General features: G+C 37.7%; 1 protein-coding gene across 1 annotated transcript in view; it reads right to left on the minus strand.

Moving 5' to 3' along the window:
- Window positions 1-14,223, minus strand: part of HMCN1 (hemicentin 1) — a 526,172-nt gene that overhangs the window by 270,348 nt on the left and 241,601 nt on the right. The window contains exon 15 of the mRNA XM_060131555.1: window positions 12,770-12,928. Coding sequence (XP_059987538.1) covers window positions 12,770-12,928 — 159 coding nt within the window. The remainder of the gene's footprint in view (window positions 1-12,769; window positions 12,929-14,223) is intronic.

Genomic DNA, 14,223 nt, shown 5'->3' on the forward strand with positions numbered 1-14,223 from the left:
ATGTGCATTAAATATAAATTAATTATTAAACTATCAACAGATTGAATTCAAATCAAATCATGGTTCATATAATATTATAAATATATGCTTTAAGTATTCCTGTCTGCTATTGAAATAGATTTTTTAAATAAATGAATAGAGCAACAAAGAAGTTCAACTATTTCCTTAAAGTGATAAGATGGAAAGGGTGGGAATTTAAATCAAGATTTCCTTAACTAAAGGGAATCTTTCATTTTTGGAATTTGTTTTCAATTTTAGTTGATGCCATACTCCTCAAAACTTAAAATTTTCTTACAAATAAGTCTGCCTTGCAATGAAATATTTTTGACACTTTCCAAAACTTACTTCTTTAGGCTGAATTTTTAAATAAACTAATTATGTCAGAGTTCATTCTTCAATAGACACCATATAACAAGGTAACAGTATTTAATCTTAAATTATATTCTTGGTGTATATCACATTCTTGCTTCTCAATAGCTTTCACATTTTTTTTTTCATTTTTGAGTTAAAGAAACTGAAGCTTGAGAATCAATAATTCAAATTAAAGTAACAGAATAGCATTTGATAAATGGAGAATACGGAGTGCTTAATGTTAGAGCTAAGAAATGATTCAGAAATTATAAAATTATAAGTAAGAAGTCTACACTTATCTACATAATTTAGGTAACCACAGAAGTCAGGGGGAAAAAATCAGAGGTAACAGGCATACCCTGGAAAACAGAGGAATGCAATATAGGGAGGATGCTGTCAGAAGGCCCAAATAGATGAGGCTCTCAGTATGTCCCACGGAACTTATGAGTAATAATGTTTGAGGTATCAGGCAAGGAGAAATACATAAGATACTATTAGAGGTAATAGATGAAACCTGCTCTTGTAGGACTCTAAGAGGAAGTACCCTAGGGATGTCTCCTTGATAAGGTCAAGATTAAACAATGGTTAGGAACTACAACAACTATCACTTATAGAGCCAGAGACTCTGTTAAGTCCTCTTCATTAATTACCTCATTTGATCTTCAAAATATCCCTATGAGGTAGGTACTGTTATTACCCCAATTTTATAAAACTGAGACAGAGAGAGTTAATTTGCTAAGTGTCACATGGAGTTGAACAGTGGAACTAGGATTGAAAACCAGGTTGATCCGACTCCAAAGTCACAATTCTTTATCATTTTATCAGCCTCCCCTTTTCCATGGGTTCTTATAACTGCCCATACTCAAGCTGGTCATCAGACTAGTAAGAATGGGTGTAGAGATCACTTCTCTCCTTCTCAACAGGAATTCTGGGCCTTGGATGTACAGCTGTCTCCCAAGTAGCATTAGTGCTTTATTAGCTTGGGCCAAACGACCTCCTTTAACTTTACAGCCACATTTTCGATTATTTCTCCATACAAATCTTATTCTCTGGACAATCAGAACTTACTCGTCTCCAGTCAAGGATGGACCTTTCCGAAATCAGCAACTGTGTTACCACCACCCCTTTCAAATGTGATGTCTGCTGTTGATCTCTGGCTACTGAAATACTGACAATTCTTGAAGGCAGTTCAAAAGGCCCTTCCTCAATGCCATCTCTTACCATCCTAAATGGATATGATTTCTTCCCTCTCTGAGCTTTCACAGAACTCACTCTACACCACTCTCACTGCAATGGCTAGATTCAGCCTCTTACTAGACTATATGTTTGACTTCTCCCAGAGAATTTATATTTGTAACCACATTTTTACCTTTTATAGCAACTAACATGGTACTTTGTGTATTATACACGGCTGCTAGATATTTGTGAATGATTGAATCAATATTAAAACACTTCAACTATAACCTTGCACGTGTGTGTGTGTGCATTAAGTGTATATGATGATAACAACATTGATCCAGTACATTTGAACTTGCGGTTTTGAAGAAACATGGCAATTTCAGAAGTGTAATTGTTTGTTTTTTGAAACTACATAAAATTAAGTTAAATACTATAGCTGAGCAATATGTTTTTAAAAAGAAGTTATGTACCTGTGTTTAGATTTCTCTTACATATATATGGGAATTTGACTAATAAAAAATAATAGGTAAAATAAACATATTTAAAAAACAGTTTAGAAAGCAGCTGACTCTGTGCTTATCTTACGTGTGTAAGGCCTAGTTATTTTTCTCTGGAGTGATACTAGTCATTTATTCCAGAGCCAGCTGCTTGTCTGAAACAGAGAGGTATAAAAATCCCAGAATATGTTAGGCTCAGAGTGTGAACAGGTGAATATGGAGATTAGACAGAAAATAAATTCCAGAAGAGCAAAAAGATATGCAGAAGTCTGGGATTGTTCAAGTACTGGGGAGGAAACCAAGCTTATTGACATAAAGAACATGGCCATCAGTGAAAATGGAGACAAAATGAGAATGTTCAGATGTAAGAAAGCCAAGAACAACTAGATTTAAAAAGGATAGGGGGCAGAGTCAAGATGGCGTGTGGAAAGACATCGAGTTAGCATCTCCCCACAACTAGGGTGCCTGCCGGTGGCTGGTGAAGGACCCTGACACCTAAGGAGATGGGAGGAACCCCCAAGTGAACCAATAGGACGTGGGGGGACTGAGGGGGGGGGAAGAAGTAGAGGCCAGACAGGATTGGCACCCCTGAGGCTGGGGAGATCAGGAGAGGCAGGTGGGAGGGGCCCTCCGGGAGGAGCAGGAGAAGAGAGGAGGGCATTTGCCCCGCCCACTTGAGTCCAGGAAGCCTGCTGGGCTCCCAGGTGAGGTTCCCCACCCTCTGAGACCGGGGATGGGGGGCAGGCCTGGGCCACTTCTGTTCCTTGAGCCTAAGCCCCAGCCCCTGACAGCCCCCAGGGCCTATTCCAGCCCTGTGGGTCCTAAGCATAGGCGCTGCCCACCGCCCAAACCTCACCCTTGCTTAGGTCCCGCCCTCCACAGCCAAGGCCTTTACCCCCCTTTTTTTCTTTCTTTCTTTCTTTTTTTTTTTTCCCTTTCCCTCCTCTTTTTCACTATTGTGGTACTGATGTACCTTCCACTTGTTGATTCATCTAGATTTTTATATTCTTTCTAACATATCTGTTATTTACTAGCCTAATTTTATTTTTCACTTTGTTATTGTTCTCTCTTTTTTTATTTCTTTTTTTTTTTTTTTTTTTTTTGCCACCCCATGCAGCTTGTGAGATGTTGGTTCACGAGCCAGGGGTTGGGCTGAAGCTCCTGCAGTGTGAACTCCGAGTCTGAACCACTGGACTAACAGAGAATAGGGGTATTCCCTCAGACCCTAGGGAATATTCATTGGAGTGAGGTCTCACAGAGGTTCTCATCTCAGCACCAAGAACCAGCTCTACCCAACAGCCTACAAACTCCAGTGTTGGAAGCCTCAGGCCAAACAACCAGTAAGACAGGAACACAATCCCACCCATTTAAAAAAAAACCAAACAAACAAAAAAAACATGAGATGGCAAAAAATATGTCACAGCTGAAGGAGCAAGGTAAAAACCTACAAGACCAAATAAATGAAGAGGAAATAGGCAATCTAACTGAAAAAGAATTCAGAGTAATGATAGTAAAGATGTAACAGAATCTCAGAAATAGAATGAAGGCACAGACTGAGAAAATACAAGAAATGTTTAACAAAGATCTAGAAGAACTAATGAACAAACAAACAGAGATGAACAACACAATAACTGAAATGAAAAAAACACTGGAAGGAATCGATAACAGAATAACTGAGGCAGAAGAACGAATAAGTGAGCTGAAGACAAGATGGCTGAAATAACTGCCGAGGAGTAGAATAAAGCAAAAAGAATGAAAAGAACTGAAGACAACCTTGGAGACCTCTGGGACGACACTAAATGCACCAACATTCGAATTATAGGGGTCCCAGAAGAAGAAGAGAAAAAGAAAGGGTGTGAGAAAATATTTGAAGAGATTACAGTTGAAAACTTCCCTAACACGGGAAAGGAAATAGTCACCCCAGTCCAAGAAGCACAGAGAGTCCCATACAAGATAAACCCTAGGAAAAACACATCGAGACACATAGTAATCAAACTAATAAAAATTAAATCAAAGAAAAAATATTAAAAACAGCAAGGGAAAAAACAAAAAATAACATACAAAGGAATCCCCATAAGGTTATCAGCTGATTTTTCAGCAGAAACTCTGCAGAAGGCAGTGGAAGGATATACGTAAAGTGATGAAAGAGAAAAACCTACAACCAAGATTACTCTCCCCAGCAAGGATCTCATTCCGATTCAATGGAGAAATCAAAAGCTTTTCAGACAAGCGAAAGCTAAGAGAATTCAGCACCACCAAACCAGGTTTACGACAAATGCTAAAGAAACTTCTCCAGGCGGGAAACACAAGAGAAGAAAAAGACCCACAAAAACAAACCCCAAACAATTAAGAAAATGGTAATAGGAACATACATATTGATAATAACCTTGAATGTAAATGGATTAAATGTCCCAACCAAAAGACACACACTGGCAGAATGCATACAAAAAAAGACCTATATATATGCTGTCTGCTAGAGACCCACTTCAGACCTAGGGACACGTACAGACTGAAAGCGAGGGGATGGAAAAAGATATTCCATGCAAATGGAAATCAAAAGAAAGCTGGAGTAGCAATTCTCATATCAGATAAAATAGACTTTAAAATAAAGACTGTTTTAAGAGATAAGGAGGGACACTACATAATGATCAAGAATCAATCCAAGAAGATATAACAACTATAAATGTTTATGCACCCAACATAGGAGCACCTCAATACATAAGGTAAATGCTAATAACCATGAAAGGAGAAATCGACAGTAACACAATAATAGTATGGGACTTTAATACCCCACTTACACCAATGGACAGATCATCCAAACAGAAAATAAATAAGGAAACACAAGCTTTAAATGACACAATAGACCAGATAGGTTTAATTGATATTTATAGAATGTTCCACGCAAAAGTGGCAGAATACGCTTTCTTCTCAAGTGCAGCCAGAACACATCTTCTCCAGGATCACATCTTGGGTCAAAAATCAAGCATTGGTAAATTTAAGAAAATTGAAATCATATCAAGCATCTTTTCTGACCACAATGCTATGAGATGGAAACCGATTACAGGAAAAAAACTGTAAAAACCATAAATACCTGGAGGCTAAACAGTACATTACTAAATAACCAAGAGATCACTGAAGAAATCAAAGAAGAAATTAAAAAAATACATAGAAACAAATGACAATAAAAACATGATGACCCAAAAACTATGGGACGCAGCAAAAGCAGTTCTAAGAGAGAAGCTGACAGCAATTTAGTCTCACCTCAAGAAACAAGAAAAACCTCAAATAAACAATATAACCCTATACTTAAAACTACAGAAAGAAGAACAAAGAAAACCCAAAGTCAGTAGAAGGAAAGAACTCATAAAAATCAGAGCAGAAATAAATGAAATAGAAACTAAGAAAACAATAGCAAAGATCAATAAAACTAAAAGGGGTTTGTTTGAGAAGATAAACAAAATTGGTAAACTCTTAGCCAGACTCATCAAGAAAAAAACGGAGAGGATGCAAATCAATAAAATTAGAAATGAAAAATGAGAAATCACAACTCACACCACAGAAATACAAAAGATTATAAGAGACTACTACGAACAACTATATGCCAATAAAATGGACAACCACGAAGAAATGGACAAATTCTTGGAAAGGTACAATTTTTCCAAGACTGAACCATGAAGAATTAGAAAATATAAACATACCTGTCACAACTAATGAAATTGAAACCATAATTAAAAATCTTCCAACAAACAAGGGACCAGGACCAGATGGCTTCACAGGTGAATTGTACCAAGCACTCAGAGAAGAGCTAACACTGATCCTTCTCAAACTCTTCCAAAAAATTGCAGAGAGAGAAACACTCCCAAATTCATTCTGCGAAGCCACCATCACCCTGATATCAAAACCAGAAAAAGATATCACAAAAAAAGAAAACTGTCGACCAATATCACTGATGAAAATGGATACAAAAATCCTGAACAAAATACTACCAACCAGAATCCAACAACACATTAAAAGGATCACACACCATGATCAAGTGGGATTTATCCCAGGGATGCAAGGATTCTTCAATATATACAAATCAATCAATGTGATATACCACATTAACAAATTAAGGAATAAAAACCATATGATCATCTCAATAGATGCAGAAAAAGCTTTTGACAAAATTCAGCACTCATTTATGATAAAAACTCTCCAGAAAATGGGCATACAGGGAACCCACTGCAACATAATAAAGGCCATATATGACAAACTCACAGTAAGCATCATACTCAATGGTGAAAAACTGAAAGCATTTCCACTAAGATCAGGAACAAGACAAGGATGTCCACTCTTGCCACTTTTATTCAACATAGTTGTGGAAGCCATAGCCACAGCAATCAGAGAAGAAAAAGAAATTAAAGGAATACAAATTGGAAAAGAAGAAGTAAAACTGTCACTGTTTGCAGATGACATGATACTACACATAAAGAATCCTAAAGATGCCACCAGAAAACTGCTAGAGCTAATCAATGAATTTGGTAAAGTTGCAGGATACAAAATTAATGCACAGAAATCTCTTGCATTACTGTACATTAATGATGAAAAATCTGAAAGAGAAATTAAGGAAACACTCCCATTTACCACTGCAACAAAAAGAAAAAAATACCTAGGAATAAATCTACCTAGGGAGACAAAGGACCTTTATGCAGAAAACTATAAGACACTGATGAAAGAAATTAAAGATGATACCAACAGATGGAGAGATATACCATGGTCTCGGATTGGAAGAATCAATATTGTAAAAATGACTCTACTACCCAAAGCAATCTACAGATTCCGTGCAATCCCTATCAAACTACCAATGGCATTCTTCACAGAATTAGAACAAAAATTTTTACAATTCGTATGGAAACACAAAAGACCCCAAATAGCCACAGCAATCTTGAGAAAGAAAAATGGAGTTGGAGGAATCAGGCTTCCTGACTTCAAACTATACCACAAAGCTACAGTAATCAAGACAGTATGGTACTGGCACAAAAACAGAAATATAGATCAATATCTTGCACCTGATAGATCTATCAGACAAGATAGAATGCCCAGAGATAAACCCACACACATATGGGCACCTAATTTACAACAAAGGAGACAAAAACATACAACGGAGAAAAGACAGCCTCTTCAGTGAGGGGTGCTGGGAAAACTGGACAGCTACATGTAAAAGAATGAAATTACAACACTTCTTAACACCATACACAAAAATAAACTCCAAATGGATCAGAGTTAAATGTAAGACCAGACACTATAAAACTCTTAGAGGAAAACAGAGGAAAAATACTCTTTGACATAAACCACAGTAAGATCTTTTTTGACCCACCTCCTAGAGTAACGGAAATAAAAACAAAAATAAACAAGTGGGATTTAATTAAACTTAAAAGCTTTTGCACAGCAGAGGAAACCAGAAACAAGACAAAAAGATGACTCTTAGAATGGGAAAAAATATTTACAAATGCAACAACAGACAAATGATTAATCTCCAAAATTTACAAACAGCTCATGGAGCTCAATATCAAAAAAACAAACCATCCAGTTAAAAAATGGGCGGAAGACCTAAGTAGACATTTCACCAAGGAAGACATACAGATGGCCAAGAGGCACATGAAAAGATGCTCCACATCACTAATTATTAGAGAAACGCAAATGAAAACTACAATGAGGTATCACCTCATGCTGGTCAGAATGGCCATTATGAAAACATTGAGAAACAATAAATGCTGGAAAGGGTGTGGTGAAAAGGGAACCCTCCTGCGCTGTTGGTGGGAATGTAAATTGATACAACCACTATGGAAAACAGTATGGAAGTTCCTTAAAAAACTAAGAATAGGATTACCATATGACCCAGCAATACCACTATTGGGCATATACCTTGAGAAAACCATAATTCAAAAAGAGACATGCACCACAATGTTCATTGCAGCTCTATTTACAATGGCCAGGACATGGAACCAACCTAAATGTCCATCAACAGATAAATGGATAAAGAAGATGTGGCACATATATACAACAAAATAGTACTCAGCCATAAAAAGAAACAAAATTGAGTTATTTGTAGTGAGGTTGTTAGACCTAGAGTCTGTCATACAGAGTGAAGTCAGAAAGAGAAATACAAATACCATATGCTAATATATAGATATATATATGGAATCTTAAAAAAAATGGTACTGATCAATCTAGTTGCAGGGCAGGAATAAAGATGCAGACATAGAGAATGGACTGTGGACATGGGGTGGGAGGGGGAAGCTGGGGCAAAGTGAGAGTAGCATCGAGATATATACACTACCGAATGTAAAATAGTTAGCTAGTGGGAAGCAGCAGCATAGCACAGGGAGGGAGATCAGCTGGGTGCTTTGCAATGACCTAGAGGAGTGGGATAGGGAGGATGGGAGGGAGGCTAAAGAGGGAGGGAAAATGGGGACATATGTACGCATACGGCTGATTCACTTTGTTGTACAACAGAAACTAACACAGTATTGTGAAGCAATTATACTCCAGTAAAGATCTATTTAAAAAATAAAAAGGTTAGGGCTTCCCTGGTGGTGCAGTGGTTGACAGTCCGCCTTCTGATGCGGGGCACACAGGTTCATGTCCCGGTCCGGGAAGATCCCACATGCCGCGGAGCAGCTGGGCCCGTGAGCCATGGCTGCTGAGCCTGCGCGTCCGGAGCCTGTGCTCCACAACAGGAGAGGCCACAACAGTGAGAGGCCCGCGTACCGCAAAAAAAAAAGGGTAAGTGAAGCTCAAGTTGTGCCCATAAAACTCACTTAAGATGAGAGAAGTCACCAGTGGTGAAGAAGCTTTGGGAAGAGTGTCAGGCATGAGACAAGCACAAGGTCAGGGAATAAATGTACTGGTACCAGAAAACAAGGCAAATGAGAGTACCAGGCACTAGGTAAGCAGCCAGGACAGCATCAATGACAAGCAAACATCAAAATGAAGCAGCTCCTCCTCAAGCCAAGAAGCCTTTTAAGTATTTCCGACTCCTGAGTGTGGCCAATTCGGACTCCAAGTGAATTAACATTGGGTGGATGGTAAACAGATTAACAAAACCAGTGGGAAAGGAAGCAGAAGTGATTATAGTACAAAATATGGAACTTGTACAGAGGAGCTGCTTAGAGAAGTAGCTTAGGGAAGGTACAGCCCACCAGGTGGTTTCAAATCGCAGCTCCACTATTTCTTAGTCTATAACCTTGGAAAATTATTTTACCTACCCCAGTTTAAATTTCCCCATGAACAAAAGGGCGATAACATATCCCATCTCACGCTGTTAAAAGAGAGAATCATTATTAATCATTTAACGTGTAGTAATCACCCAACTATAAACTATCAATGATCATAAATATTATATAGTTAATTTATTAAATCATAGTTCTGGAGTTTAATGTATCTAATGTTAGTTTCAATTTTGGCTTCTGCATACAGTCTGTTGGATTTATTATGCTGGATCTTCTGTGATCCCCTAAATATTTGTGTGCAAGCACTTTGAGGACTGCACAGGGTTAAAGCATGGTACAGCTCTGTTGTCACTTACAGGTGGATATGGCTGTGTGCACACATTATTTTGAAAGTATAAAAGTTACAAACAGATTGACCATCTTGCTCTGACACCTATTCTATAAAATTATTCTAGTTCCTTTAGTGATAATTAAATCTATCCCCACCATGGCGACTCTTGCATTAGATTAGTCAAACTGAGATTTTCTTTCCTAAAATGGCTGAACATACTGCTTTGGTTCTACCAAACCACAAAACATGAGACCACAGTCTAAGTCTAAAACATCACCCTCTGTGGTGTGGAATGCTGCAAATAAAGTCACTGCCAGGCCAACTTTTTGTTTGATGTAGCCAATCTTCTTCTCTTCCAATTGACACCCTTTTAAAAAAGGATGAAAAGCATTGGTAACATTCCCTGAACACTGACCTGAAATGTCCATAACGGAGACTCACTACAAGAAGCCAGAACTCATGAATAACATCAAATGATCTTTTTATGATTATTTTTTGATCTAGTATTGTTTATGTGAAATAATAGGCCCACAAAAACAAACTGAAAGTCTAACTATTTACGTGATATGGAGAAAAGCAAGTTTTTCTTCTTAAGTCATAATCTACTTAAATTTATGCCCAGTAGTTTTGGAACTCAAATGAATAATTTGATGCACCACTAATAGTAGGACTTAAATTGTCTCAAGCGCTTTTTTTAAAAAAAATCAAGTTGAAACAGTGACTATCGTATTAAAAGCACAATGCTTAATCTTAAACGCTATACCACTATTATATATGCATTTCTATATTATTTTTCAAGACTCAAAGAATCAAAGTGACCATTCAGTTTGTAAAGTTACTATTCACCTATTTGATACACGTCCATGAAGCAGCTTTGGAGGAAAAGCAGTAACCGCTGACATGCTGAATGCACATAGACGATAACACCTCATTTCATCTTTACAACCAACCTATCAGGTAGGTACTGTTAAAATCAGGTAGAAAACCCAGTCCCTTTCTAGAGCTCATTCTCTTAAACACTATATAAATTCTAGGGAAAACTTGTTTTGTTTGTTTGCTTTTAAACCTAATAGCAATAATCACAACTATCACTGTGACTGTGATTTGCACGGTGCTTGGCAGTTACATCCTCTATCTGCTAGGATACGTAACAATAGTTTTATGTGGACAGAAAAGGTCTAGTCAAACTTTGTAAGCCACAATGATCAGAATTCTAATGGTGAATAAGGAAATAGTTAAGGCATAGCAGAAACATGAATGGTACTGACGTTAATATTAAGTTATTTGGCAACTTTTAACAATGATCAAGGTTACAGTAAGCAAACAATAGAGTTTATGTTAGTAGTTCCATCAGGACAATTACTGGAATAAAAGTTAAGGAAGCCATTGTTTTAGAAAGGGTCATTGAGAGTGAAGATCTTGAATATGAGTGGAGATAAAACAAAATTCAGTTCAAGGAATAAGGGATAAATATAAAACTTTTGTTAGGATGTGTCCTATCTACTCCAAGTCACTCCAGCACAGACAGACCTAACCCTTATATGGTTCGTCACTAATCCGAAGAGAGAACCTGGAACGTTCAGAAGCTAAAAAGATTTTCAAGAAGACAGTAAGTAAGCAAAGAAACATGTAAGATGTTTAGATTTTCCACAATCTTGGAGGGGTTGAGGGTGTCATTCCCTTTTTGCTGGGCTATTTCACTCTTCCTTCTAGAGCTAGACAACCCTACAAGAACATTGGGTGAACAGAAAATATCTGTGCAGGAAAGAGAGAGAAGCAAAACTAGAAAATGTTGAGAAGTGAAACTTTGTATATTTCTTGAAAACAAGAATTCTGTATCTAATCACCCTCTTCATTTGGGCCTTATATTTCTAAAAGCATTTCTTATATTTCATACTCTGCTGGTAAACTCAGAGACCCTCCACCCAGAGATTCCAATCTCATTTCCAAGGCACTTCTCTTAATAACCACAGAGTTTAGTCATGGTTCAAACACATCTTGCTGTGCCCTAGACAGATTCTACAGTGGTCTTTGTGGCCATTTTCAGCTTTGGTGATTCTACCCCAAGGGCATAATCACCAAGAATGCAGAGTGTTCACCAGACAGCCTAGGGGCATGGGGATCATAAAAGATCCCAGCTGGAAAAAACTTTTCGTTTATATGAAATAAAATACGAAGCTTAGAGGGTCATGATTTTCATTTAAAGAGCAAAGATAGTAGAACTAAAATGTTATGTGTTAACTTTATTCTAAATAAAAAATGCATTTTCTTTATAGTTCTTAACTTTTGTTTAAAAAAAACAGCTTTGGAATGAAAATCATCATGCATAAATGAAAATACAATTTAATGAAATGTCATATTTTATAAATTTAAGTGATGCAAACATTTGACTTATCTGTTAAAATTAAGCTGCCAGGTTCTTTTCCACATGAAACAAGCTCTGTTTTATTTCATGTGTTACCAAACTGTGTAATTTTATTTTTCAAGAAACATGAGATGGAGAGATGAAGGAGGGAGGGCCAAACTTCTTGAGTAATCCGACTAAAGTTGTCATGCACATGCTGTATCATTCACACTGTGATTGACATTTATTTGTAGTTTGTATTTTGTTTTATACATAGAGGAGTCATTGCTAGTGAATTTTTTAAAAAAAGTAAGATAACAATCTGCTACCTTGCTGTCATCAACATCTCCAAATTATGGTCTAGGGCCAAAGTCTAAGTTTTGGCCTCCAGATGTTAATACTTAGGAATTTGGTGTCCAAATGGATGACTCCTGATAGGAAAATGTTTGGCAACAGATGATAGACCAGTGAAGCCTACAGTTTCTGAAATCAAACAACCTAGATTCAAATATCTAGGCTCTGTCCCTCCATAGCTCTTGAACCTGGTCAAGTAGCTTAGCCTTTTTAAGCTTCCGTTTCCTTACCTATATAACAGAGAAAATTATAGTATCTTCCTCTTAAGATTGTTATGAGGGTTTAATGATATAATGCATATACAAGTTCTTAGCACAGTGCATGGTAAATAGAAAAAAACTTGGTACATGCTAACTACCATTATTATATTAATAATCTGAAATGCTAACTCTAATTTTGCCAATCTAACAAATATTTCCACCAACTGCTTCAAAGTTATTAGTGTCAAAAAATACCAGGTCAATTTCAATACAAACTTGTCTATCAGAGACGGGATGCTTACAGCCAACATCCAGAGTTATCTTGCCAGTTGCTCTTCCGGCATCATTGACAGCAACACACGTATAATCACCAGCATCCAGATCTTGAGTTTCTTGAATCTTCAAAAGTCCCAGGAGAGGGTCAATGATGAGAAATGGTGAGGGCCTCAACTCAAGATCCCCTAAGTCAAAACAAAGCGGAGAACGTTAAACAGTTAGATGTTTACATAGTTTGCTATTGGTTTGATTGCACAACTTCTGAAGAAAACGATTGTAAAGTTTTTAAATACAAGTGTCTTGCACAGTGCAGACACTTAAACAATGTTTATGCAATGAAAGAATGAAGTGTTTCTTGGTAATGAGCTGACTTATTAGTCTGTATAATTCCACAGGCTAATCTAGAGTCAAAAATCAGGTCCTAAATGAATTATGTACAAATATTTCCTACCATATATGTACCTAAATGAGAACAAACTCTTTGAAGCTATGTTGGGGGACTGGGAAGGAGTGGCAGCTGTCACTGTGGCTGTGTTAGGTAAGAAGGGAATGGGAAGATGAAGGTTGAAATGAGGTTTCTACCATCTTTGTGGTAGGATGAATTTCAATTACCCAGGAAATGCTCCGGAGACTATGGGTGTTCTTAGTCTGGCTAATGACCAGGTTTCTGGTTTGCTGAATGTTCTCAGTCAGATTTTGTCTTGTGAAAGGTATGAGCTGCCTGAGAGGATTCTAAGGATGGCTCGGGAAGTAGGAACCACAGCTGGCTAGAGAGGGTAGGGAAGAGCTTGCTGAGAGAAGAGAAAGAATGGATGAGGAACTCTTGACAATGGCCAGAGAGGAGTACTGTTATATAAATCTCCCAGGATACCTCTACTAAACCTGTATTAGGCATCAAAGTTCTTTAAGTTGGAGTTAGAGGTTTTTTTGGAAGAAGCAGGCAGGGGATAAATGAGTGGAGGATGGAACCTGATATCGAATTTGACCTCGGTATGAGGGTAGAATGACCCAAGAAAGATGAGTTATTTCTGGGTTACCTGCCCCGGAATGCCTCAGATCTCCTGAGAACCATTTCTATTTGAAGGCAGGCAATGCCTCAACAAATCTCTAAGTTGGGTTAGCCTTTCCTTAGGCTTCCCTTCCTCCAAGGTTTCCCCTCATTGAAGAATGAATTTCACCAGGATGACAAATATCATAAAAAATTACCTAGTACTGATGTTTAAGTGGCAGCTTAGTGTCCATATCTTTTTTGTTTGTTTTTGTAAAGGGTGATGTCAAACTCTTGGTGGGGATCCTAAAAAATTCCAGGAGGTTTAAGGGCCATTGCCTTCGGGTCTCACAGCATGCCCAGATGTCAAGTCTGAAGAGGTACTCTCCAAAATGCCATATACTAGCTTAGCCATGTGCCCTGGGACTAAGGACTGTGGAAGTAACTCCCTTGGCTTTTAACAGGCTAAAGCGCCAGAGCTAGTAATTCTCT

This window comes from Lagenorhynchus albirostris, chromosome 2 (assembly GCF_949774975.1).
Source record: "Lagenorhynchus albirostris chromosome 2, mLagAlb1.1, whole genome shotgun sequence".
NCBI lineage: Eukaryota > Metazoa > Chordata > Mammalia > Artiodactyla > Delphinidae > Lagenorhynchus > Lagenorhynchus albirostris.